Genomic DNA, 27,444 nt, shown 5'->3' on the forward strand with positions numbered 1-27,444 from the left:
TAAACATTGGATGTGGGAGAACAGATTGTTCTTTGAAAAGCACAGACTAGGCAGTTTTTTGTTATTATTTGTTAAGTTTTTGGTGGAGCTCAGCATTGTCAGAATCAAGTAACTATATTGATTCCAAAGATATTTACTGTGTATTCACCATGTATTGGCTCAACTATATAAAACAGGGAAATAGCAAAATGTATATTCTGCCATAGGCATCATCCTTATTGTCAGGAATTTTACAATCTGAATGAGGAGAAAAAATAATTGATACCTTCTTCTTGAAGATAATAATGAATGTGAAAGTACTGGTGAATGGGAATGGGTCAGTGTGGTTTTTCCATGTGGGTGCCATACCTACTGATATACCCAGATACTACTTGGAATTCCCATGCTAATGTATAAGTGATATAGCTGATTTAATATGTCCCAGTTAAGTCCAAAATTCATGACATGCATATCATATTCCTATTAAACTCTGCAGGATAAAACACCAGAATATAACTTTACAAAGAAAGGTGTATGACTGTGTTGATTATGATATTTTTTGTGTTTCAAGCTGTTGGGTTTTGTTCATAGCTAGGTGGTATTAAGAAAGCTCATACTTTTATTAAAGAATAATCTCATGGCACATTGATTACTTATTTGTTCCTCAAATATCACTGACTTTTTGACTCCTCTCTGTCTGTCTGTCTGTCTGTCTGTCTGTCTGTCTGTCTGTCTGTCTCTATTGGTCATGGGACTTGAACTCAGGGCTGGGGCACTGTCCCTCAGCTTTTTTGCTCAAGGCTATCACTCTACCACTTGGAGCCATAGTGCCACTTCCAATTTTCTAGTGGGTAATTGGAGATAAGAGTCTCAGGTAATTTTTTGCCTGGGCTGGCTTTCAACTGCTATCCTCAGATCTTGGCCTCCTCAGTAGCAATGGATTACAGGATTACAGGCTTTCAATTCTTTTTTAGGATCTGGAGTCACTTTTAAAAGCACATGATTTTTGTTGTCTCTTGTGGGTCATTGTGAAGAACATCTTCCAGCTTCAATTAGCAGAACTGGGTCACTTTTTATCAAGCAGACAGACTTGTAGATGTTTTCTGAAAGCACAGCTGTGGTAGCTAATGAAGTGCACAGAAGCTCTTGTTTCACTGTCACCTTGACAGCGCACAAAAGAATTAACACAACTGTTTCACTGACAGACTGTTTTCACGTTCAGAATTTTTGTTATTACTTACTTCAAAAATTCCCAGAGAGGGGAAAGTACCCACTCTCTTCCCTGTAATACATATTTTGGTCATGGTTGCTTAGCCTTCATCATTGACATTTTCAATGCAACAAGTCTTTGTTGTAGGTGGACCACCCCTGCAAGATGTTTAGCTTTAATTTTAAACGATTTACTCAGAATTGAGGAGAAAATTTACTTCTTTGAAATATATTCCCTTTCAAGGAATTCCGATAAACATTTCTTCTATCAGAGTTGATTCTTTGCCCTTCAAACCTCCCAGAAACTCAAATTAAAAATCCCATCATACAAATCCAGGTATTTCAAAAAGTTCTTAAGTTCTAATATTATATGAACTTTATAACATCAAAATTTGATAGTGTGTGTGTGTTGGTCCTGGGGCTTGAACTCAGGGCCTGAGCACTATACCTGAGCTTTTAGTTTCAGGGCTAGTATTCTACCATTTGAGCCACCATTCTATCATCTGAGCTGTTGTGTTAAATGGAGATAAGAGTCCCACAGACTTTCCTGGTTTCAAATTGTAATCTTCAGATCTCAGCCTTCTGGAGCTAGGATCATAGATCTGAACCATCAGACCTGGCTTTGATAGGTTTTGAATACTTTTTTTAATTTAAGGAGAAAGGTGATCTATCTATCTATCTATCTATCTATCTATCTATCTATCTATCTATCTATCTATCTATCTATCTATCTGTCTGTCTGTCTGTCTGTCTGTCTGTCTGTCTGTCTGTCTGTCTGTCTGTCTGTCTGTCTGTCACAATATATACTTATATGTAATATATGTTATATAACTATATATTTAAATACAATTAAATATAGTTAAAATTAAACTCAAGCATTGTTGTGAACAGGTTATTGTGAGTTTTCTTCCTTTTTGTTTCTATATATGAATTCTGGGCTAGAGATTAGTTTGTGATATAATGGACCTTTATTGCATATATTGTGAATAAACTTCACTGAATCTGTGTGGTTCTGCTCACTATAACCTCATAATATTCATCAATATTCTGCTCCATCCTTTAAAAAGAAATACATTTTCTGTGTTACACTCAGTCAATACCATAAAATTAGAGGACAGAGTAAATGAAGGATTATCACATAGCCAGGGTCTCTCAAAGTTGAGCACTAATGTATCTATCATTTTGTATAACCTAGGGATTCTTCTAAAAAAACCCCAAAACATGAAAAATGGCTGAGCCTCACCAGAGATACATTGAGTCAGAATCCCTGTTGTTATACCTGCAAATTTATATCTCAAATATCATTGTCCTGGTGATCCTCCTACAGATTATTTAAGAACACTTCAAGTTTAGTCAAAAAGTGAGATGCACATATGCTGGGGCATGTACCGGCATATCCACTGGTTATTAGGAAGAAAAGAGTACAAACAGATGTGCTGTATGTAGTTGTTTCTCTCTTGTTCCCCTCCACCCTTTGGCTTACCCCCTCTTGTTACTGTTTTTGATTTCCATATCCTTTGTCTTATATATAAGTTGCCTGATTTGGGGATAGGAAGGGAAAATTGTTCTTTTTAAAATGTTTCTTTTTTGAAAAATGATCTTCAAGTAGTTCTACAAAGGAGTTGCCATTTAATAGAGCAGTGTGAAAATTAAATGTATCTTGATCAGTGTTTCCATTTTCATCATTATCTCCCATTCCTCTCCGACCTATTCCTTCCCTCATTCTTCTTATTTTTGTAGGATATATATTGGGTTGTTGACTGCATTCTCTTCCTCTTTCCCTCTTCATTGTTCTGGATCTATCCTTTGAGCATACATGTGTCTGAAGGAGAAGCCTGGCAGAAGATATGAGCACTCCTTATATTACATGCTCCCAAGGTACCATGTTCTCTCCCAGTGCCTTCTCAGTTTTCAGTGATTCACTACATGCCTCCTTCAGGGATGACAAATCATGACGATACAGGTTTTGCAGATAAATGTTTATATTAATTTTGTCTATTAGTTAGGTCTGTTTTTGGTATAGTTCAATAGTTGAAATCAAGTCTGTGTGGACTTCAAAGTTGAAAATACTTAAAAAATTCTAGTCCTATCAATGCAAAATCTTTGAATCTAACCTCTTTTTAACATATCCAGCTGTATCTTGACATGTTAAGTCATTGCTTGCTTATTGTCTCTTCTAAGTGCTTGTCTTTTACTCTGAATCTGAAATTTGTTTCTCAGACTCTCCATCTACATTTTTACAATGTTCTTACAATTTATCTGTTAAAATATGCTGTGTGCTAATTGTTCATGCCTATCATCCTATCTACTTGGGAAATTATGCTTAAATAAACATGGCTAAATAAGCAAACATTTTGTTCACCTATATTTGGTGTAAAATTAGCCTTTTATTTTTGGATAGCATTTCTCTGAGAATTATCTGAGTATGAATAATATTTTGCCCAGCAAAATTAAATATCTTAATTAACATGTATAATCATTTTAGCTATTCTTGGGACAGTGGTTTATATTCATTTAACCAGATTGAATTTAAAAGAGAAATTAAAAACTGCATTTATGAAGCCAGTTTTTCATTGATTTCCTTCTTAAAATTTTCCATACTTTATTAAAGACAGCAACTGAAGTTCCAGTAATTCATTTAATGCATTCATCAGCTTAAGCAATTGCACAAGTATTGAAATCTAATAATTCTATCTCTAGATGGAGTCAGGATTTTCCCATTTCAGGGATGATAAGCCTTTTCAGGAAAAAAATTCTATTTGATTTGCCAACTCACAATAGGAAACTTTAGGACACTAAAAGCAGAATAGTTAAAATCTAATTGCTATTCATTTTTTCTTATTCAGTATAGCCCTAAACCATATTCAGACATGAGAGAAAATGTTTCTGGACCTGTGTGTAAATATGATGTGTGTCAGTTATCCTAATGTGTTTGGGTGCTAACCTACAATTATTCTCTTAATGACTGAAAATGACAAGGGAAGATGTTTTCCTTTAATGGAAGATGTTACTGAACTTTAAATGGTAGCATAGTGTGTAGATAGGTAAAACAATAGTGTGTAGATAGGTAAAACATTTAAATACCACAGATAGGCTATCACATAAAGACTTCCAAAGTACTCTCTAAGCATTGATGATAGGCTATCACATAAAGACTTCCAAAGTACTCTCTAAGCATGGATGTGGGAGAAATTTTGTCCTTTAGGCAAGATTCACACACACACATATACACACAAAATTCATATATTCATATATATACATGCACACATATATGTATGTCATCTGATCCCTTGTATGTTAAATGTAGTAGTTTAGTAGTAGTCAGCTCTTAAAGCCACTGCTATATTGTAGCTCATTAATCTTTTACTCACCATAGGTGAGATGTAGGTCATGTATTTTAGAGATTTCCATCTAGAGGAGGGAGAATTTTCTTTCCAAAGGTTATCTTTTAACACTGCAAGTTTCAGTTACCTGGGGAATTTACTTCCATGGAACAAATGATTTTCTAAAAATGCTGATTCAGATATTACTGTAGCATTGACAGAAGTTTCCTAAATTTTAACAAATTCTATGATTTATCTTTTCCACTGTGCTCATGCTTTTCTTGATCAATTTAGGTTAATTATTCAATGACTTTTTCTTTCTAGGACCTTTCATATATTGATAAAATACAGTACAGTATCTGTTAATATGGGATTTTTTTTACTCTATTAACAGCAAATGCAAGAGCAGAGTAGGCAACTTTTGGTTGTGGAGAAGTTCTAGAAGCAATAAATTATGTTTTATTGCATTATCTGTCAGTATATTAATTGATTAATTAATAATTAATAATAAATTAATAAACACATAGTGGCAAAGCTATATGATCATGGTCAGGTGAGGATGAAAGGAATGGAGCAAAGAAAAGATGTCCATGTTTTACTTTTGGCTATGGACCAGCCCTTCAATTAATTAGAAATTGTCTGCATGAAATTCCAAAGAGATAGCTTAATCACATTAAATAATTTAATTACTTGACAATATGTCTAGAAAAATGATAGCATTAATTTAAAATTAAATTTGAAGTGTCACTGTAGCTTTATTTTTAATCCCATTATTATTATTATTATTATTATTATTATTATTATTATTATTATTATTATTATTATTATTATTTGAGTCATTCCTAGGGCTTGAACTCAGGGCCTGGGCACTGTCCTGAGTTTCATTTGCTCAAAGCTAGCACTCTCCCACTTGAGCCACACTGCCACTTCTGGCTTTTTTTATATATGTGGTACTGAAGAATCAAACCCAGGGCTTCATGTATGCTAGGCAAGCTCTCTACCACTAGGCTACATTTCCAGCATCCCCCACCCCCGCCATTAGTTTTTGGAGACTGTTATATCTCCTTGAAAAGTGTTAAAATTTGTAAACAAAAGCCAAGTCTGCCTCATATGCTTATTATAAATATGCAAGTCTTCTAGAAATCCCTTTTATAGATAGCTAACCTTCAATAATTCATGCCTTGCATCAGTTCTAGTGGCCAATAGATAATAATCTTAACTACTTGAGAAGTGCAAATAATAGGAAGATTGAGGTTCAAGGCAGCATGAATCAAAACAAACTAAAAGCAAAAAGGATATGGACATAGTTTAAGTGGTCCAATACTTGTACCCAGTACTGGTGGTACCTACTACTACTAAGGTATATGTGTTAATCTTCTGATAAAGGTGTTGCTTTAAAAGTTGTTTTACCTCTTACAGGCCATTCCTAACCCAAGTGAATCTAAACTATCTCATGACTATGTACATTTGCTCTTGGGTTGAGAAACTATATCCTCATGACCTATTCTTTCTACATGAGAAGAGTAACTGCCATTGGAGTGCTCCTAGATAACTCAAAGTGTTAAGAAAAGCTTGGTGACTGGAGAGATAAATGTCCCCTAAGATTCAGGTTTACCATTACCACTTTGTTTCTGAATGCCTTCCTTTCCGGATTAGGTCCTCAGAATTTCTGTAACCATTCACTTTAACTAAATCACTCTTCTCAGAAGCTGGTCTGTCTACCTGTTGAAAGTACAAAGAGCCTGGTATAAGTTTATAGTATAATAAAAGTATGTCTTGAAAAGGCCACAATTTATGTTTGGTCATTCTTCTGAGATCCCTATAAAGGTCTCCCTTTTTGTCCATCATTTTATTTTGAAAGATTACAAAACTAAAAGGTGGTATGAAATTATTCATTAGAATTCTTCTCTATTCTAAAATCCTCACACTCATTTCTCAGTTGTAGCATACACTAAATTCTGATTATTTGTTGGTGTACATTTGAGTGGATTATAATTTGTTGTATTATTTATGAAGCATTCTAGTAGCATATATATGTGTACACACACACACACACAACAAGTATAGATGATCAGGTTTGAGTTCATAAAATTTAGGGGCAACAATAAAAGAATTATACAGAGATTTTTTTTTTAATTGTATTTTATTTTATTTGAGAACATACTGTACAGAGGGGCTACAATTACATGGGCAGGATAATGCATACATTTCTTACCAAGCATTGCAGCCTCCTCCTTTGTTTACCCTTCACTTCCCTTCCCCGCCTCCCCCCTCCCCCAACGCAATTTTACCCCCCTCCCCCCACCCAATTATACCCCCCCCCACACCGACATTGTAAAGCTGGTTTTGACATGACATTTTGTACTTCTCATTGTTGCAACAGGTCCACCTGAATCCTTAAACGACTTGTTTGTCCCCATCTCCTCCACATGTTATACTGACATCAAATATAGTGAAAGCGGGGGTTACACTGTGGGGGAGGGACATACAAAGCAACAAAGAAATAATCTTATAAATGCGTTAGAAACACATGCATGAAAGAAACGAAAACATTAAAATACATATTTAAGGGTTCATTTTCCTAACATCACATTATCTGACCTTTTCCGCTTGACTCATACCTATACTAGATATTGCAAATAAGGGAAACCATGGGACCTATGCTTCTTTGGGCCTGGCTTACTTCACTTAATATAATTTTTTCCAAACCTTTCCATTTACTAACAAATGGGGAAATGTCATTCTTTCTGATGGAGGCATAGAATTCCATTGTGTATATATACCACATTTTCTTGATCCATTCATCTACTGAGGGGCATCTGGGTTGGTTCCATGTCTTAGCTATGGTAAATAATGCTGCAATAAACATAGTTGTGCTGGTAGCTTTAGTGTGGTCTTGTTTGTAAACATTTGGGTAAATGCCCAAAAGTGGGATTGCTGGATCATAGGGGAGATCTATGTGAAGTCTTTTGAGGAACCTCCGTACTGCTTTCCAAAGTGGTTGAACAAGTTTACATTCCCACCAACAATGAAGTAAGGTTCCTTTCTGTCTACATCCCCTCCAGCATCTCTTGTTGTTAGAGTTCTTGATTTTTGCTGTTCTAACTGGAGTGAGGTGATATCTCAATGTTGTTTTGATTTGCATTTCTTTTATGGCTAGGGATGTTGAACATTTCTTCATGTGTCTATTGGCCATCCTTCTTTCTTCTTCAGAGAAGCTTCTCTTTAAGTCTTTCGCCCACTTATTTATTGGGCAGTTGTTTCTTTGAGGATTTGTTGTTGGGTGGTTTAATTTTTTGAGTTCCAAGTATATTTTAGATATGAGACCCTTGTCCGTTGTATGGCTAGTAAAGATCTTCTCCCAATTGGTGGGCTTTCTATTGATCTTGCCAGCTATGTCATTTGCCCTGCAGAAGCTCTGCAATCTTATGCAATCCCATTTGTCCAACCTTTCTTTGATTTGTTGTGCTTCCGGGTCTCTATTCAGAAAATTTCGATCTGAGCCAAGGAGACCTAGGGTTTCTCCTATTCCATCCTGTAATGTTTTCAGAGTGTCTGCTTTGAGTTCAAGGTCTTTGATCCATTTGGAGTTGATTCTGGTGCAGGGTGATATATAAGGATCTAGCTTTAGTTTTCTACATGTAGTTAACCAATTTTGCCAGCACCATTTACTGAAGAGGCTGTCTTTCTTCCATTCTATTGTTTTAGCTTCCTTATCGAAGATTAGATGGCTATAGGTCTGTAGGTTCATTTCTGGGTTTTCAATTCTATTCCATTGGTCCTGAGGTCTGTTCTTATGCCAATACCAAGCTGTTTTGATTACTATGGCTTTATAGTAGAGTTTGAAATTTGGTATTGATATTCCTCCAGCAGTGTTCTTTCCGTTGAGGAGCGTTTTTGCTATTCGGGGTCTTTTATTGTTCCATATGAATTTTTGGATTGCCTCCTCTATTTCCTTGAAGAATGAGGGTGGAATTTTGATAGGTATCATGTTTGCTATTAGTGTTTGTAGAGCTATTTGGGAACTCTCCTCTGGATTATTCTTTATCTGTTCTAATCCCTGATTATCAAGGTTGGGAATTGAGATACCCGAATTTGCCATTTTTCTTGTGTTTTTCCGGCTTACTCGGCCCATTTGAGATAAAGATTGCACCAGTTTTGTGCTAGAACACTATCTTAAGGCAACCATCAACCAAAGTTTGCATTTGTACCGTCAATAGTCTACAGATACAATCTAGTTCAACAGATACATCTATTCAGCATCAAACGACTATATGTTAAAGGACTTCGAACCGCAGAAAAGAATTTGGAAAACCAGAAATTATTAGGATTAGGGAGAGATGTGGGTAAAAAATGGGAATAGATTGGTGTGGGGAGGCACAGGGAGAGTTAACTATGTCCTAATCACAGTGCAGGAAATGGTTTGGGTAGGATGCAAGTAGAGAGAGAGAGCAAAAGAAGAGACGGAAAGGGGAATAAAGAGAGACCAGAAAAAGAATAGAAACGTAAAAATTGATGTTATTATAGAGGTTAAAAGACCGTCTATTTAGAGAGGAATGTGAATATGTTCAGAGAAGGGGAGGGACATAGAGGAGATGTGAAAATCTTTAAGGATGGGAAAGGGAGAAGAAAAGATCAGAAGTTCAGTAGAGCTAGATAAAAAACAAAAAGATAATTAAGAAAGAAAGAAAAAGAGAAAGAAGACAAGAAAAGAAAGGAAAACTCTCATTCACGTATTCCTAAAATAAAAATTATAAGATGAGAAAAAAAAAGTTACTGGAAAACAATTATTTTTTCAGAAGAGGCAAAAATTAAAGATTAATAAAAGTTTTAGAAGGGAAAAAATTATATATATATATATATATATATACATATATATATATATATATAAGGTAACAAAAAACAAAAAACAAGCAAAAAAAAAAGAAAAGAAGAAGAAGAAGAAGAAAAAAAAAAAAAGAAAAAAAAAGTCTTTTGATTTTTTTTTTGGGGGGGGGGAGGAGTGGGAAGAATCCTGTATCTCCCTTTTGTCTGCAACCAGTCTCTTGTTGGAGTCTCTGGTCAGCTTGAGGTCCTGTGGCTTGATTGGTTTCTTAAGTCGGTTGGTTGGAAGAGGCAGAAAAATGCTCTGCTTTACCCAAGATTTTGAGATCCCCCTCCCAGGTTAGTTTTCTGGGAGGGTGGTCTGCTTTGAGAGTCACAAAAGAGGGGGATGTGGTGATGAGGCTAGGTTCTGGGTAGAGTTGAGGCCTTTCAACAAACAGTAGCTTTTCCCTGGGGCTATTTTGTGATAAAGCTCACAGCGCCCAGTCTGGAGCCATTCTCCGGGTTTCTGTTTTTCAATTGATTGTGGTGGCTGCTAGAGGGAGGGGCAGCCTCTGGCTCTGGTTACCCAGTGAGGCAAGGCACTCCGATGGCTGGCGCCTGAGCTGGGTGACTTTTCCCTGGATGGAGCTGAGTCTGGCAGGTCACTTCGCCGTTAAGTTCTTGTGACCTGCTAAATGACTCATTTTATTCCAAGGCCTGAGCTGGAGCTAGCAGCTCCTCCGAGCTTTGTCGGTATCCAAGATGGAGATCACCGGTGCTGGGGGGGAGGGGTGGCCTTCCCTCCTCTGCTCCCTGAGGAGTGAGGATGTCGGGCTTGTACTCACGCTGAGTCTTGGATCCTGGGTCGTCTCTGGTCTGCAAACAGCAGGATGAAGATGTTCACTCCTTGTCGGTTCTTGTTGGTGTTGAGTAGAATCCGCTAGTCCGCTGCGTCTGGCTCCTTCGTCCCCGACTCTCTGTGTCTCAGGTATGACTCCGCGGTGGTGGTCGCCGCCGGAGCGGCAGCTGATGTGTTTCCTTGGCTTCCCCTCTCTTGTCTAACTCTCTGTCCTGTGATGGCACACTTGGTGTGATTCTCTGGCTTAGGACTGTTCACTGGAATTCTAAAACTACTTTCTATGCGAGAGCTTGTTCAGATTCCAGCTTCTCCTCCGCCATCTTCCCGGAACTCCACAATACTGACATGGTTTAAGCAGAGTTTGCCCCCCATACAGAGATTTTTGTTTATTAAATATTTGGGGGCCATTTAAAGAGCTAAAGCCATAATTTTAATAGCGATTTTATTATCATCTTTATAAATGTGGACTTCCTATTTAATAGATTCTCCAGTAAAATCATTCTAAAACTTTTTTTTGTCAGTCATGGGGCCTGAACTCTGGGCCTGGGCACTGTCCCTTAGCTCTTCAGCTCAAGGCTAGCTCTCTACCACTTGAGCCATAGCACCACTTCTGGCTTTTTCTGTTTATGTGATGCTGAGGAATCAAACCCAGGGCCTCATGCATGCAAGGCAAGCACTCTACCACTGAGTCATCTTCCCAGCCCCCATGCTAATACTTTATATACACCATTGCATTTAATCTTGTACTGTCCATATTGTTACATTGGTACCTATGTTGGAGAATGAAACAATGGCTTAACGATTTAACTTGTCCTTTTGAGTTGAGCAATGATAGTATTGGATTTTGGTTTCAAAATAACCTGGAAGCTCAGGAAACATGCTTCCTGCTTTACTATACCACTTTTAAAACCAGGAAAGGTAAAGAGAAGTATTAGAAAAGATGTAAAATCAGATTAGTTGTTAAAGTATGAGAATTCAGTAGGCAGTAGTGAAGAAAAGTGGTAGAGCAGTCCGTATAGGTATAGAAAATGAAAAAAAAAAAAAAAAAGAACTGAAGTTGTTTATAAAACTGAAGGAGACTCCTCTGGATTGTAATGAAAGATTGTAATGAAAGAGCGGAACCATACATAAATTTAGTATGTGATGATGTCCTTGATAATAAACTAGAACGTTTAAATTGTTTCTGCAGGTGATGGTGAGCTTCGAAAGATTTGATCCAAGGTTGAAATAAATGTATAAATAGAAGTGAAAAGAAGTAGATGTTAAAGCATAATGAAAGAATTGTAGTTTACCATAATCCAGATGTGGTGGTGAAGATGCGTAATCTTAACACTCAAGAGGCTAAAGTAGTAAGACGATGAATTCAAAGCCAATGTGGGCTAAATAACAACATCATTCTAAACATACACAGACACATAGACACACACACTTACTGTAATGATTGAGATGAGAATGAGGAGAACTCTACAGTGCATTAAAATAACATATGATCTTGGAGGACATTGTCTTTGCAGCTTGTTTAGGAATGAAAGAGATGGATGAGAGGTTGCTGTTATTGAAATATATGTTTTAAATAATTGAGATGACTTATAATATTGATAAAATAGGGAAAATGTAAGGCTGCATCATTTCTTTATATAAGAAAAAAGTAACACATTTAGATAATTGTGAAGTGATGATTGTACACTAAGCTAGATAAGTCTGTATATGGCCTAATTAAACATGGACTGAACTCAAGTATCAAACTGCAATTAGAGAAAAAATTTAAGTATTTACATGCTTTTGACATCCAAGTTTTGTGTTCTCATATTTATGTAGTTATGTTTTATTCAAAAATTTAAATGCCCAACTTGAGCTCTTAAATTTAACCTGAGAACAGAAACATTTGTAAATACAATATGTAAATTTGAAGATAAAAATAATGTGACAAGAAGCACAGATGGGATCTTCTTCACTGCAATTATGAATAAGTCCTTTTTCAATTTTTATACTTCAATGTTCTCTTTTCTGTGGTTGAGGCTATCATTTGCATATGATGTTTATGTTCTTTAATCCTTTTCTTAAGACTTAGTATTTCATATATCATGTTTGACTCAATAAAAGAGAAGAGCTCCATTTTCTAATGTACAAAAATATACTTTGAAGATGGTGATCTGAGCTGTTTTTGACACATTATATCCTTTGGTTGCTACGTGGTCTAGATAAAATTTTCCCTCTTTTAATCTCAGAATTCACTCACTGTATATTTACTTGTGGTATTTTGGATATACCAATGTGGGATGAAGAGGAGGGTCTAAAAGGTAATCTATCTAAATTTAAATGTAATATAACATTTTTAGTTTAGCTTCAAATTACAAATATATTAAAACTATGTTGGCCTAAATGGAATCAGGACTGATGAAATCCTGTGCCACTCTTCTAGCATGGCTATCCATTTCTTCTTGTTCAGGTCCTTTCTATGGAAACTTGTTCATAAGGTGGTTCAGAGTGCAGACCTGTTTTGGAATGGAAAAAAAAAAAAAAACCAGTAGTACTGTTTATTCTCTGAGAAGGAGGGAAGGTCAAGGCCATTAAAACATCTGGCTAGAGTAATGATTGGACCCAAGATTAACAAAGAAAGGCTTTGAGACACTTTCTAGTTTTTATTGTAAAGTAAGATAGATGTGGCCAACACTTTTGGAATAGTTTTTGTTTATATTTCGAACAGTTTTAAGGGATTTCCAAAGCAGATGGAAGAGAAATAGAAGCTTAATGCTGTGGCCACATCTGTTCTTGTAATTCAGAAGACCCAGTTGATCAAATGTTTGATCCATTTAATAAACAGCATATTTGTGTGCATGAGAGCTGGCAGAGGGGTCAGTGTGCTGGTGTGCTTAAACTTAAGACCTGCCACTAGACCATAACTCTACTTCCATAATATTTGGTAGTTAATTGGAGAGAAGAGTCTCAAAGGCTTTCCTGCCAAGGCTGGCTTTGAACCACCATCCTTAGCCTTCTTAGTAGCTAGGAGGAGCCACCAAGGCCTGGCAACAGCACATTTTTAAGTGACTTTTAAAAAACTTAAAACCTACTTTGGGAGTGTTAAATACTTTTCTATTGTTATTTTTAATATATATTTTTATTGTAAAGATACTGTACAGAGCAGTTACAGTTACATGAGCAAGATAATGAGTGCATTTCCTGTTACCCCTCCTTTGTTTTTCCCCTACTACCCCTTCCCTCCTCACCTCCCCAACTCCTCCCTCCCTCCCCAAAGTTGTAAAGTTCATTTTCAACATAGAATCTTGTACATCTCGTTGTTACAATGAGTCAACCTGTATCCTTATTTCCGCATTTTGTTATTTCCCTTCCCCTCCCCATATTAGAAAAATGTATATACAAGATGCAGAGTACCAGAATCAAATACAGTGAAAACAGGGGTTATACCATGGGGGAAGAACATACAAAAGAAACAAAGAATCACATAATACATTATAAATACATGAAAAACAACAGCAACAAAGATGGAACCTCTTGTATCCCTATCTTGGGATTCATTTTGCTTAACATCATCTTTCTGCTTGTCTGGTATCCTAGTTATTGCAAATATATAACTTGTGGAGGAGATGGGGAAAAAAACAGTTGTTTAAGGATACAGGTGGACCTGTTGCAACAATGAGAAGTACAAGTTGTCATGTCCAAAACGAGCTTTACAACGTCGGTGCGGGGAGGGGGGGGAGGGGGGGAAGGAGAAGGATTGGGATTGGGGGGGAGGGGGGAGGCTGGGAAGGGATGTGAAGGGTAAACAAAGGAGGAGGGTGCAATGCTTGGTAAGAAATGTACGCATCATCCTGCCCAAGTAATTGTAACCCCTCTGTACAGTATGTTCACAAATAAAATAAAATTAAATTAAATTAAAAAAAAAAGAAAGCAGTAAAAACAACAACAACAACAACAAAAACAAAGTACACTCCTGTAGTTCTTCCTGTCTTTTGACAGTTCTGCAGAAGGTCAAATAAGGTCAGCCTAAGCAATCACACTACCAGGATTTTCCCCAGGAAAATCACTCATTCTCCATGCCTTCCTTGATGGTTGCCTTGGGGCTTATGGGTCCCACAAAACAATCCAAAATAAGACGTACCTTAGAGAAATTAAACTGCACTTACCTGCTTTGAATGATTAAGTTTTTTAAGCTTTTCAAAAAGAAATCCAGGGGGCTAAAGGTGACTCAGTGGTAGAGTGCTTGCCTTGTGTACATGCGGTCCTGGATTTGATTCCTCAGCACCATATAAGCAGAAAAAGCCGGAAGTGGGGCTATGGCTCAAGTGGTAGAGTGCTAACCTTGAGCTGACATCAAATATAGTGAAAGCAGGGGTTATACTGTGGGGGAGGGACATACAAAGCAACAAAGAGATAATCTTATAAATGTGTTAGAAACACATGCATGAAAGAAAAAAACATTAAAATACATATCTAAGGGTTCATTTTCCTGACATCACATTATCTGACCTTTTCCACTTGACTCATACATATACTATATATTGCAAATAAGGGAAACCATGGGACCTATGTTTCTTTGGGCCTGGCTTACTTCACTGCTTTCTGAATGCTGTTATCTGCCTCTTGGAATGTGCCCTTTTAATCTGTTTCCTTAACCTAGTTTAGGGACCATCTGACCCTATAATAGTGGATGGTGGTGAAGACATTTTGGGTTCTAATCATGTCTCTTGGTTAAGCTCACTCCTTGCCTCATGGTACTATTGGAATATCTTGGAATATCAACTATTTAAGTAAAATAATTGTGATTAGATATTACTACATGGGTATTTCTTCATTGGTTGCCCTAGCATCTGCTGGATGGAGCTGATATTCTTTGTTGAGGTCTGACTCTCTATTGCTTAAGATGCAGTAATTGTGAACGAAAATACAAGATTTTGCTCCAGTCAAACAACAATAGAAGCATAAAATTCAATTATATATATATATATATATATATATATATATATATATATAGAGAGAGAGAGAGAGAGAGAGAGAGAGAGAGAGAGAGATAACACATATAACACTTTCTTGATCTACTGAGGGGCATCGGGGTTGCTTCCATATCTTAGCTATGCTCCAATAAACATAATTGGGCTGGTAGCTTTAGTATGGCCTTGTTTATGATTGTTTGGGTAAATGCCCAAAAGTGGGTCATAGGGGATCTCTATGTGAAGTCTTTTGAGGAACCTCCACACTGCTTTCCAAAGTGTTTGAACAAATTTACACTCCCATGCATGCATGCATGAAGCCCTGGGTTTGATTCCTCAGCACCACATAAGCAAAATGAAAAAAAGCCGGAAGTGGCGCTGTGGCTCAACTGGTAGAGCCCTAGCCTTGAGCTGAAGAGCTGAGGGACAGTGCCCAGGCCCAGAGTTCAGGCCCCACAACCGGACCCCCCCCCAAAAAAAAAAGACAAAAGAAAATGTACCCATTGACTGGGAATGTGGCTTAGTGGTAGAGTGCTTGCCTAGCATGCGTGAAGCCCTGGGGTCAATTCCTCAGTACCACATAAACAGAAAAAGCCAGAACTGGTGCTGTGGCTCAAGTGATAGAGTGGTAGCCTTGAGCAAAAGAAGCTCAGGGGCAGTGTCTAGGCTCTGAGTTCAAGCCCCAGGACTTGCAAAAAAAAATATGTACTCAGTACCTGACTTATATAATTGTAAACCCTATGTACATCCCCTTTACAATGATAAAAAGCTGTTAAAAGAGAAAATAAATATAGTTAACTTTTTTTAAAAATATTATTTTATTTTATTTGAGAACATACTGTACAGAGGGGCTACAATTACATGGGCAGGATAATGCATACATTTCTTACCAAGCATTGCAGCCTCCTCCTTTGTTTACCCTTCACCTCCCTTCCCAGCCTCCCCCCTCCCCTCACCCAATTATACCCCCCTCCCCCCCCACACCGACATTGTAAAGCTGGTTTTGACATGACATTTTGTACTTCTCATTGTTGCAACAGGTCCACCTGAATCCTTAAACGACTTGTTTGCCCCCATCTCCTCCACATGTTATACTGACATCAAATATAGTGAAGGCGGGGGTTACACTGTGGGGGAGGGACATACAAAGCAACAAAGAAATAATCTTATAAATGCGTTAGAAACATATGCATGAAAGAAACGAAAACATTAAAATACATATTTAAGGGTTCATTTTCCTAACATCACATTATCTGACCTTTTCTGCTTGACTCATACCTATACTAGATATTGCAAATAAGGGAAACCATGGGACCTATGCTTCTTTGGGCCTGGCTTACTTCACTTAATATAATTTTTTCCAAGCCTTTCCATTTCCTAACAAATGGGGAAATGTCATTCTTTCTGATGGAGGCATAGAATTCCATTGTGTATATATAGCACATTTTCTTGATCCATTCATCTACTGAGGGGCATCTGGGTTGGTTCCATATCTTAGCTATGGTAAATAATGCTGCAATAAACATAGTTGTGCTGGTAGCTTTAGTGTGGTCTTGTTTGTAAGCATTTGGGTAAATGCCCAAAAGTGGGATTATAGTTAACTCTTTAATTCTATGCTGCAAATATTTTTTCTGCCCGTTATTTTGGTTTTGTACACATTTGATTGTTTTGATGTGATATTCTGAAGTTGTTTTTTTTTTTTTTTTGGCATCAAACACTATACTTTGAACATTTACTGAAGCCATCATCTACTCAAATGGGGATCGTAGTATCTGGCAAGTATTAAGTTTCATTAGACTTGGTAGGAAAAGAGCACACACATCACTGCATGTTATAAAGTTTTACTCCTATCTCTTAACTGTTGCAGAGTATGAACCCTCCCCTCCATCCTCCAACTTCACCTTATATGATCTCCTTTCGCCTAGTATACTTAGAGTATTAATGGGAAAGTCACAAGTTGATACTTCATCTCAATCTAAATTCCAGTTACTACCTTTTTCATACAAGTAACCACAAGTAACCTTCATCCTTGAAGGGAAGACAGAACATAATTATTTAAACATTGAATTTCTTTGTGTATATATATAATGAAAGGACAATATATTTGTTCAAAATACATAAATTCAAAACTTACAATAAAATTTTCTATTAAAAATCTACTCTATCCAATATGCTATGTAGATATACTGAAATCTGTAAAAAAAATCTAAAGATCATTGCAAACTGTTCATCTTAAAAAATATTTTTTTCACTCCAAGTTAAATGTATTATGTATTATATTCTAGAACCAAAACTGTATAATAAAAAATTCAAAACAAAAATTCACAGTTCTTCAAACACAGTGAACATTATTTTACACAATGACATGTTTGTTTACTCTGTATCATGATCCAACATTGTGTATTATTAAGGAGGGAATTCTGTTAACAAATGTCATTGTGGAAAAAGGTATCTTAAAAAAATGTTTTCAGTTATTTGGGGTTGTTAAAAGAACTACTGAGACATTATCAAATAATCTGCCTTTGCTAACTTCTACTTCCTTAAAAATTAAACATAAGCAAATATCTTGAGGTATAATATATTTACCAACAAAGACAAAGTTGTAGGAAATCTTTACTGAATTGCTGTCCAAAGCAGAAAAATTTCAGGTTTGAAAATTCAAATACAAACATTTTTCTTACCAAAGTTACAATTATTTGTTTTTATATTATTTCTTAGTAGGTATTAACACATGTTTGTTATATTTAGTAATACAAAAATGTAACAATAAACATGTCTACTGATAGTAATGTCATGGCACTAAACAATCTAATCACATAGGATGGAATTAGCAAAAATTAATAGAATGGTACATAAACATTTAAAATGCCTTGAGCTGAAGAGCTGAGGGACAGTGCCCAGGCTCTGAATTCAGGCCCCAAGACCACCACCACCACCACCAACAACAACAACAACAACAAATCTGGATTGTGTTATTTCAAATATTGTTGAGCAAAGATGAAGAGATAATTATTTCTGTTCAAAATGCTGGTTTCTTGGTTTGAAATTTATTCTACATGTTTTTTAATACCAGTGGAATGTTTTTCAAGGTTAACTACTTGACATTTGACAGTCTATTAAGATATTCAGTCTGAAAGATAGGACGGATTCTATTTTAATTTCTTCTCTTTTTACCCTTTTCCTCCTTCCTTTCTTCCTTCCTTCCTTTCTCCCTTCCTTCTTCCCGTCCTCTTTTCCTCCTTTCTTCCCTTCCTTCCTGTTCTTCCCTCTCTACCCCTCTCCCTCTTTTTCTCCTTCCTTGTTGTTTAGTTGTACACTGGTTTTGGATCCTCACACCTTGTAACTATAGCTCCAAGTTTTGTGGGCACAATCCAACACAATATCAGGAGTCTTTTTTTTAAAAAGAAGAATGTAAAAAGAATTACAAGTATAAAGTTTGGTGCAAAATTATGTCCAATGAGAAAATAAGTGGTAGGAAATTGTAAACTTTAGAGATATGATAAAAATATCAGTCATATTACCAAACCATAAAAACCAAATGCAACATTTAAAAATTATTAATGAAAAAACAATAATGATCTAGCACATGTCTTTGCTGCATTTTTCCTACAGATCTTGGCTCTGCATGCTTAGTGTCTATGAGGAGCTAAATTGAACTCCAGGATTCCTGTTGAATTCCTCCTCTGTTGGATCTCAGAATGTGACATTTGAAGATAAGGCCTTAAAAGAGAAAATTAAATTGAGATAGGCCTTCAGGGTGACCCAGTCAATCTATCTGGAAATGGAGGAGGACATATCAAGGGACTCCAATGATGCTCACTTACAGAGAGGGGACATCTCGGGACAGAGAAAGGTGTCAACTGCCAGCCAAAGAGAGGGGCTTCAGGGGAAGCTGAACTTCCTGATGCCTCAAAGTGGAACTCTGACCTCCAGAATTAGAGAAAGAACATTTCTATATATTCTCCTAAAAAACCTATTGTGATAGTCCTGAAAAATTAACATGCCATTTTGATTTTCTAGATAATAAAATGGCTTTTTAATGTTTCTATAGAAAAACTAGAAGGAAAATTTTACCATTTTTTTCCAGATGATGGATTGAAGTGTATTTCTGTTTGGGGGATGTATGAAGCCTGTGACTTTCCATACAAATATTCTCACATTTTGCTGTATTGCTCATACTTTGTGATCATTAGTATAATGCTAATAAATTCTCTTGCTTATTTCCCATCTCCCAAAACATAGTTGTAATGTTTATAATTATTTATGCTTTACTGATGAGTTCCTTTTTTTTTTTTCTGGTTCTTAGTCTTGAATTCTGAGACTGGACTATATCCCAGAGCTTCTTTTCTCTAGGCTCTACCACTTGAGCCACAGCACCACTTCCAGCTTTTCCTGAGTATTTTATTTGAGATTAAGAGTCTCCGGGATTTTCCTGCCCAGACTGGCTTTGAACTTTGATCCTCAGATCTCAGCCTTCTAAGTTGCTAGTTTTCCAAGTGAGGTCTTCCAGTACCCGGCTTGAGTTCCTTATTGAAACAGTAAGATTCAGTTTAGAAACCATGTTGATGAAATTTCCATTCTCAGTTTTACACTGAATATTTGATAGGTGAAAGAATTTCCCACAAGTTTGCTTCATGTACTGTTTATTCACAACCTTACTTTCTTCTGGGTCTACAGGGACACCTTTAAATCGTGATGATATCTTTTCCTTCATAATGTGTTCTATAAAGCTACAATGGACAGTAGGTGTGTTTCTGCGATCCCTTTTACACAATGATGTCTAAGATAATGGAAATTACTTTAGTTCATTTCAATATTCCCCATTAAAGAATTTCTATCTTGTCATGTTCCTGAAGTACTGGACCCACTATAATGCTATCTGACCTGAGGGAAGGCATGACAAGTTAGTGGAATAAAGATTGTGATTACAATCAGTTTCACTTAAAGTATGAGAGATACTTCACAGTACATTTTCTTGAGAAATACTAGCTCCTTGTTTGGAATGATGAATTAAAAGGCAGCATCCCGTGTTCTTCTATTTTTGTATATATATTCTTTATTCTGAGCCATTCTTTGGTACAGTCACTTCTCAACCATCTCATCTTGGAATCCGGAAGGCGATTTGCAAGAGACTTACCCACCTGCCAAGCACTAGTGATGCTTATTGTGAAAAGGTCACACATTACCAATCTTGAGACACCTTTGCACACCACTGAACACACCTGAGACTTAGGACTGTTTTAACTATGCATAACTTTCTTCATTATTTGCCTCAAATTCTCCCTAGTTTTGACTTAAAGCTTCATATCTGAACCTTGAAGAGCTAGAAGGCAAATTTGAAACTTAAGCTTTGTTAACTTTAGAGTAAGTCAGATTCTAGGACTCAAGAGGTTTGCTTAAATTCACATAGTTAATAGGGATGCTACCCAATACTTCTGTATTTGTATAGTTCCATTTCTTTTCATCTTAAAATATTGAATTTGTGCTTTTGATACATTCTAGTGCCTTTAGCTGTCATAGGGCAATTAATTTCTATGAAATAGAAACTAGTGACCTTCTATTAAAGGACTCTCATTCTAGCAGGAAATTTGCATTAGTAGATTATTGTTTACATTACTTTGTTGAACTAAGGTCTGTGCTAAAAAGAGAAAAATAAATATTTGAGGTTGAAAAGCTTAAATCAGCGATACTGAAATGAAAAATCAAACTAAGGTATAACTAGAATCTAAGATGTTAGAAATGTAACTCTGGGTTGTTCTTCATTCTAAGAGATCATTCCTAGATCACCTAGATCTTGTCATAACTTCAGTGTGTGGAATCTTATGGCCCTTTGTACAGAATTATTTTGGGAAGGCTATGTTGCTCTTACCAATGTAAAAAATAGAATTCATTTATTCCATATACATATCATAATGGTGATTTAGTTTCTGGACAGAGCTGGGAACACAATTTAAAGCTTAGAAAATGTTAAAAGGATGAGAGACATGTTTAAATTGTTTAAAAGATCTAGCATGTTCTTCTGTGTCACACAGCCTCCATATATCAGATCCTTTAAATTTAGTGACAATTATGATTTAAGTAGTATTTTCATCTCCATTTATAGATGAAATGGTCAAGGCACAGAGAAGTAAAGTTTCTTATATAGAAGTCACTTAAACCCAGATCTTTCTAATTTCAAAGCCTATGTACTTAACCATTGACCTATCCTGTAATTTTGCCTTGTTTTTCAGCAATATATTAGCTCTTAGAACATGCATTCTAGAGAAATATGGTTAAAACAAGCAATGATAAAACTTCTGTCATTCCAGGAAGTTATAAAGAACTACAGCTTTCTGATATGGTGATCAGAAGGAAAGTACTGTAGTAATGTAGGAATTAGAAGGTCTCATTTGAAAGTCCTTAACACCATAAACTGACAGGATCTATTCATGACAGCAAGTGACATCATAAGGCACTCAAGATTTATAAAAAGAAGTTATACATTGAACTAAAATAAACTAACCATGTAGTGAATTCCCAAGAAACTGATTAAGCTTGCAGAATTATAGGATCACTTTTGATATATACTATTTCTTTTCTTTCTCACCAGTCTGATCATGGTAACTGAATACTAGAAGACGCAGCAACATGGGAAAGAGATTCTGAACTTCAGAGGCTATTTAAATGCCATGTCTTACTTATACACTAAACATTTGTTATGGGATGGGCATGACATTATTATTTGTGAGTTTTATTTAGAATTTGAAGAGATTATACAGAGGATTGTTTTCAGAAATTAACTATAGCTGAAAAGAGCCTGCTTTTTCTGGTAATAAAGATACAAAATAAATAAATGTCCTTAAATAAATGAACAATTGCAGTACTTGTTGCAGTATTTGAAAGTGTATTATGAGTGGAAGACTATGACCTAAGAGTAAACTATGTGGCTTCTAATTAGAGTTCTTTGGTACAGAAAATAAAAGTTGAATTAAAGAATAATTGATAGAACTCCAGTTTCCAAAATGTGAAAAGGGTTGGTTTTTCTGGAAAAGGGTAGATTATGTTGTACTCCAGTACTTTTTTTTATTGTCAAGGTGATGTATAGAGGGGTTACTGTTACATAAGTAAGGTAATAAGTATATTTCTTGTCAAACTTGTTACCCCCTTCCCTCATTCTTCTCCTACTTTCCCTCCCCACCCCGCACCAGTTGTACAGATCATTTCCAACATATTTTCTTGTGTATAACACAGTGCTGGAAGCAGAAGATTTACTCCCTTTATAGGTTAGGGAAACAAATATATTCTCATTAAGTCTGGGCCTTTTTCTTCTGTGTGGGATTCCTGTTATTTAATGTTACAGTTAGTTCTTTCCTACAATTCTACTGCTCTTATTCATTTTGTGAGAAAGACTATATTTAACAAAAATATTCTTTAAAATTTATTATTTATTCAAGTCCCCAAACCACGCTTCTTCATGAGATTTTCTGTGTCCTGGTCCTTTTAGGGGTAGTGAATTGTAACTTGTCCTAGCTTTCTCAGTTTATTTAAAAGGGATCAGTCCCCTATCTCCTGAGTCTTCATTTGAATTACATCCCATTTCTTCCTGCTTAATCTTTGATCAATGATGCTTAAACCCTTAGTCTCTCTGTGTTCCACTGACTCCTTTGTCTTTACCTACATCTAAAATAAAATTCCACATCCAGAAATATTTTTAATTTTATTTTATTTGTGAACATACTGTACAGAGGGGTTACAATTACATGGGCAGGATAATGCGTAATTTCTTACCAAGCATTGCAGCCTCCTCCTTTAGTTTACCCTTCACATCCCTTCCCAGCCTCCCCCTCCCCCCCAATCCCAATCCTTCTCCTTCCCCCCCTTCTCCTCCCCCCCCCCCCCGCACCGACGTTGTAAAGCTCGTTTTGGACATGACAACTTGTACTTCTCATTGTTGCAACAGGTCCGCCTGTATCCTTAAACAACTGGTTTTTCCCCATCTCCTCCACAAGTTATACTGGCATCAAATATAGTGAAAGCAACATCCAGAAATTTTTAATAAACATTATTATCATCTGTGTGATTTCTTGTTATCATTGTCTCTAGTTTTCTTTTAATTTCCAAAATCTAATTGTCCACATTCTTTCAGTACTCAGCAGTCTGATGTCTATATTTTCACTATTATTTTTTTTTCTCATGGAATGTATACATAGAATGGGTTCCATATGTGCCTGTGGTGTTTGGAGTTATTGATTAAATCTCTTTTCCCTTCTGAAATCCTCTCCTCCCAATGTTTCTGTGATGTTTTCTGTCTTGACTATCTTTACACTGTATTTTTTGTTTGTTTTCCAACTATGTTTCCTTCTTCTCTTCACTAAACGTATGAAAATATTCTTAAATGGTTTATCATCAAAGCTCTTTTCTCATTCTTTTCTTTCTTTATTGCCTTAAATCTTTAGCATGGACTCCATGTCTGGTGATTTGTTCTTCTACTTTCAAATCTCCATTCATGCTTAAAGAGCACATGGGTTCTGTTCCTCTGGACCTCCTGTTCCAGGACTTGCACAGACCTTTTCATGTATAAATGGAGTGCTCATTGAGTGATGTTTTTCCTCATGGGGTGTGTACTATCTGGCTCCTCCAATACATGGCTTATAGATGAGGAGTCAGTTTAGATGACTGCCCACCACAGAATTATTCTGATCTCTTGCTGTTCTGAGAAATGAGCTAATATTAGATGACCTCTAGAGTCTGCTCTAGGCTTTAATGTTGTGAGAGACCTATATCTGGTCTAAAATGATAGAGCTGAAAGTTCGCAACAATAGTCGCCAAGTGAAATGCCTTTTGGTATGCCCTTCATCAGTTCTGTGTCTTAGATATAGTTGAGGCACAGTGGATGATTATTGAGTAAATTACTTGTCACTGTGTAACTTGGGATAAGTCACTTTTTAAAAATACTTCAGCTTTGGTGTTTAACTTTTGCTTTTTCGTTTTATTTTGGGCAAGTCACACAGAGATTTTTAACTTTTCATTTCTCTGTTAGATGAGAACAGGTGGCCAGGATTAAAGAAGACATGGTGACTCCGACAATTGGGTAAAATTTTCTTGTTTTCCAGCTTTAGTACATGAAAAAGTTTACCTTTTAACCTGATTTACAGGTAATATTTAAACAATAAGGAACATAGATAAAAGTGCTTTTAACTCTTTAAGGAATAGGTCATATAAATTCCAGTTATTTCTTAAAATGTATCATTTAAATGTCATTTTATATCTTTTTCTCTTGATGTCCTTATAAATGGAAATACTTTTTTGGCTCTAATTCTTTGAACCTAACAAAAAAGATTTAAATTCTGTCTATCTGTTTTATAAAAACATGCCTATTAAATGAGCTTTTTACATTAAAAAGGAATGGCTAAAGCAAAAAAGAAATTTAGCATGTTTTTTAAAAAAAATGCAATTCCATTGCAGTTCATTGTGCTGTGACTGCTTTGTAACCTAAAACACATTAATTGCATTTATTAGATGCTATAAATTGTTATAAATTTTACCTGAAATAGTTGCTTTGAATTCTTTTGTTTTCTCACATATTAAGATCATTTGCCAATGTATTTTACTTTCAATGCTTTTACAAAAAAAAATCCTAGCTGTTACTCCCTAAAGAATGATTTTGTTCCTTTTATAACAAAGAGATACTAGCTCATTATTAAAAGAAAATAAGTGACCAATACAAAATATTTAAAGAATATTTAAAATATCTCCCTGGAATAGTGTATGGGACAAACCCAATGGTGGGATCACACACATGGCCTTATCTTCCTTTTCCCTCCTTATTGGGTTGTCTGTTTTACCTGGCAATGGAAGGACTCACTTTTCTGACTCTTCTGCTGCTAGGTTTGGAAAGAGCACACCGCTCTGGCTAGTACACATAGAAGGTAGTTTTCCAGGATGTGTCAGGAAAGGGGTTAATTTCTTATTAAAAGTAGAAAGTCAAGAGATGATGTCACACCATTTTCCCTCTCTCAAACATCTCTAGTGCTTGAAGCCTATCTGAACAGCCATTAATAGATGTGAAGGACTACTGTGAAGGAAAATCCTAGATAGTCACAAATTAAGAGCCAGTACCCTTGTGTCATTGTGCCAAGGCTTTTTTTCAGACCTAAGTGTTATTTTGATTTGATAACATACTTGTCACATGTATGTTAATGAGGTCCTCCACTATTTTCATGTAAATTCATGCTTAATTGATATGGTTGTCTGCATTTTTACTTATCATCAATAAGAGTGTTGAATGTTTTTTTAATTTGTTTTGTTTTGTTTTTGTTATTTTGAGAACTTAACCTGGGATAGTTTTGCCATTGAAAGTCAGTAGATGGAATGCTTTGTTTATGTCAAACATGCAATAGCAAAAGGATATATGAAAATAAAGGATTTGAGCTCAGTGAGCTCTTATGGTGTAAGAGAGACTCAGGTTTGATGCTAAGACTTGGTATTAAGCAGTTGGTTAAACATAGTTATACTGTGAGGAGGAGATATGGGGGAGAATGTAGACAATAATTCAGTTTTTACATCCTACAAAATTAAGAAGTGTGAAGGATAGGGTGGGTGAGGTAGGGATCAGTGAGAATGTTGAAAAGGATGGCATTGAACAAAGAGGCATTATATTCATAAATTGCTTTGTTAAATGGTAAATCTGCTGTACTAAAATACTGTAATAAAAGTTTATTTTAAAGAAGTGTTAATAGATTGAGGTAAGGTGGCTCATACCTGTAACCCTAAGTACTTGGAAGATGGAGAAGATGGTAGTTCTAGGCCAGCTCAGGCTAAAATTTAAAAAAAAATGTGATACCCCATTTCAACCAATAAAAATCTGGGCATGGTGGTACATGCCTATTATTTAAGCTACAGTATGGCTAGTAAAAACAAGAGTATTAGTGTCTATGTCAGCCCAGGCATAAATTGAGACCTTATCCAAAAAAATAACAAAAGTTAAAAGGACCAAGGTGTATGACCCAAATGGTAGAGTCTCTGATTTAAACTAATGTGCTGCCAAAAATGTAAATAAAATGGAGAAACAGAAAGACAATGACTTTAACATGTAATCTGGTCATAATAAATATACTAAGGAAAGGCATATGCTATAAAACATTGGATTTCTCTTGTCCTTGGGGAACAAAAACAAGTGAGAGTGTTTGAAGGGTCTCACACATCCATCCCAGGGACCACGCAGAGGCAGGCAGGCACAGGAAAAAGATTTTTATAAGGTTTATTAGAGGAGCCATATTTCCCCCAAGAGGGAGCACATGGCCTCCTTCCCCATCCAGGTAGCAGGAGGGTCTGAGGGTCAGAACTGAGGTGGATGGGAGCCCATGTGGATCTGGGCAGAGAGAAGGAGGGGCCAGCTGTATGGTGAGAACTCCAGGAATGGGAGGGGCCCCAGGTCTGGGTGGAGCTGAGGACCAAAGGTGAGCATAATATCAACAGTGTTGAGGAATGTAGCACCAAGTCTCAGAAATGTTAATCAACCTGCCACTGAGTTATAGTCCAGTCCCTAAATTTTCTTTGAGATAGATTACAAGTATGTGTTGAGGTCATAAAGTTTAGAAGCTCTAAGAAGGCATATACTCAGATTTTAATTCTGTAAATTATCAACGTGGGCCAGTTGCTTGATCTTTCCCAACTTCCCTTTCTTAATTTGTGTAGAAGGGCATGGTTCCACCTGCTGTCATCAAAATGGAGTTTGTGTGTGTGTGTGTGTGTGTGTGTGTGTGTGTGTGTGTGTGTGTGTGTGTGTGTGTGTGTGTGAACTCTAGTCTTTGCCATGTTGCTTGGCAATCAGTGTTACTTTTCTTTCTGATTCTCTTGAGCTTGCTATTGAGAATTATATTTCTGTAATGAATATCCATTCAGTAAAGTAAATATTATTTGGGGGACTTAATGAGCAAGTAAATTTATAACAATTAATTGCCCTACAAGATGATTGGACAATGCTATCTTCTCTTGTAACTCATATTTTAATTGGCACAAAACCATAGAGTAACTAGAGATATTTTATATATATATATATATATATACATATACTTAATACTGGTATGTGAAAAACTTGTTTAATATTAATAATTTGTACGATACTTGAATTTGCTGATAATTTGCATTCAGAAATCCCATTGTCAGTGTATGATTATATTCATGATTATCTCAATTTTATCATGTGCTAGATTGTATTTATGATTATATTGAATTTATGGACTGGCTTACTAGAATTCAGTTTAACATTCATAATGTCAGGAAGGTTGATAGATTTCTTTCTCATTCATTTTTTTCAGGTTAACCTTCAATAGTTGCT

At 36.1% G+C, this 27,444-nt stretch overlaps 1 protein-coding gene across 2 annotated transcripts in view; it reads left to right on the forward strand.

Moving 5' to 3' along the window:
• Window positions 1-27,444, forward strand: part of Kctd8 (potassium channel tetramerization domain containing 8) — a 183,851-nt gene that overhangs the window by 17,269 nt on the left and 139,138 nt on the right. Inside the window, exon 2 of one of the 2 annotated variants that reach the window (XM_070012452.1) lies at window positions 18,738-18,788. The exons of the other annotated variant lie outside the window; for it this stretch is intronic. Within the exon in view, the coding sequence (XP_069868553.1) occupies window positions 18,738-18,775 (38 nt within the window). The 3' untranslated portion in view covers window positions 18,776-18,788. Of the gene's footprint in view, window positions 1-18,737; window positions 18,789-27,444 lie in introns of those variants that run through there. 2 annotated transcript variants of the gene reach the window in all.

The sequence above is a fragment of the Dipodomys merriami genome, unplaced genomic scaffold (genome assembly GCF_024711535.1).
Source record: "Dipodomys merriami isolate MVZ:Mamm:240054 unplaced genomic scaffold, mDipMer1.0.p SCAF_9, whole genome shotgun sequence".
Taxonomy (NCBI): domain Eukaryota; kingdom Metazoa; phylum Chordata; class Mammalia; order Rodentia; family Heteromyidae; genus Dipodomys; species Dipodomys merriami.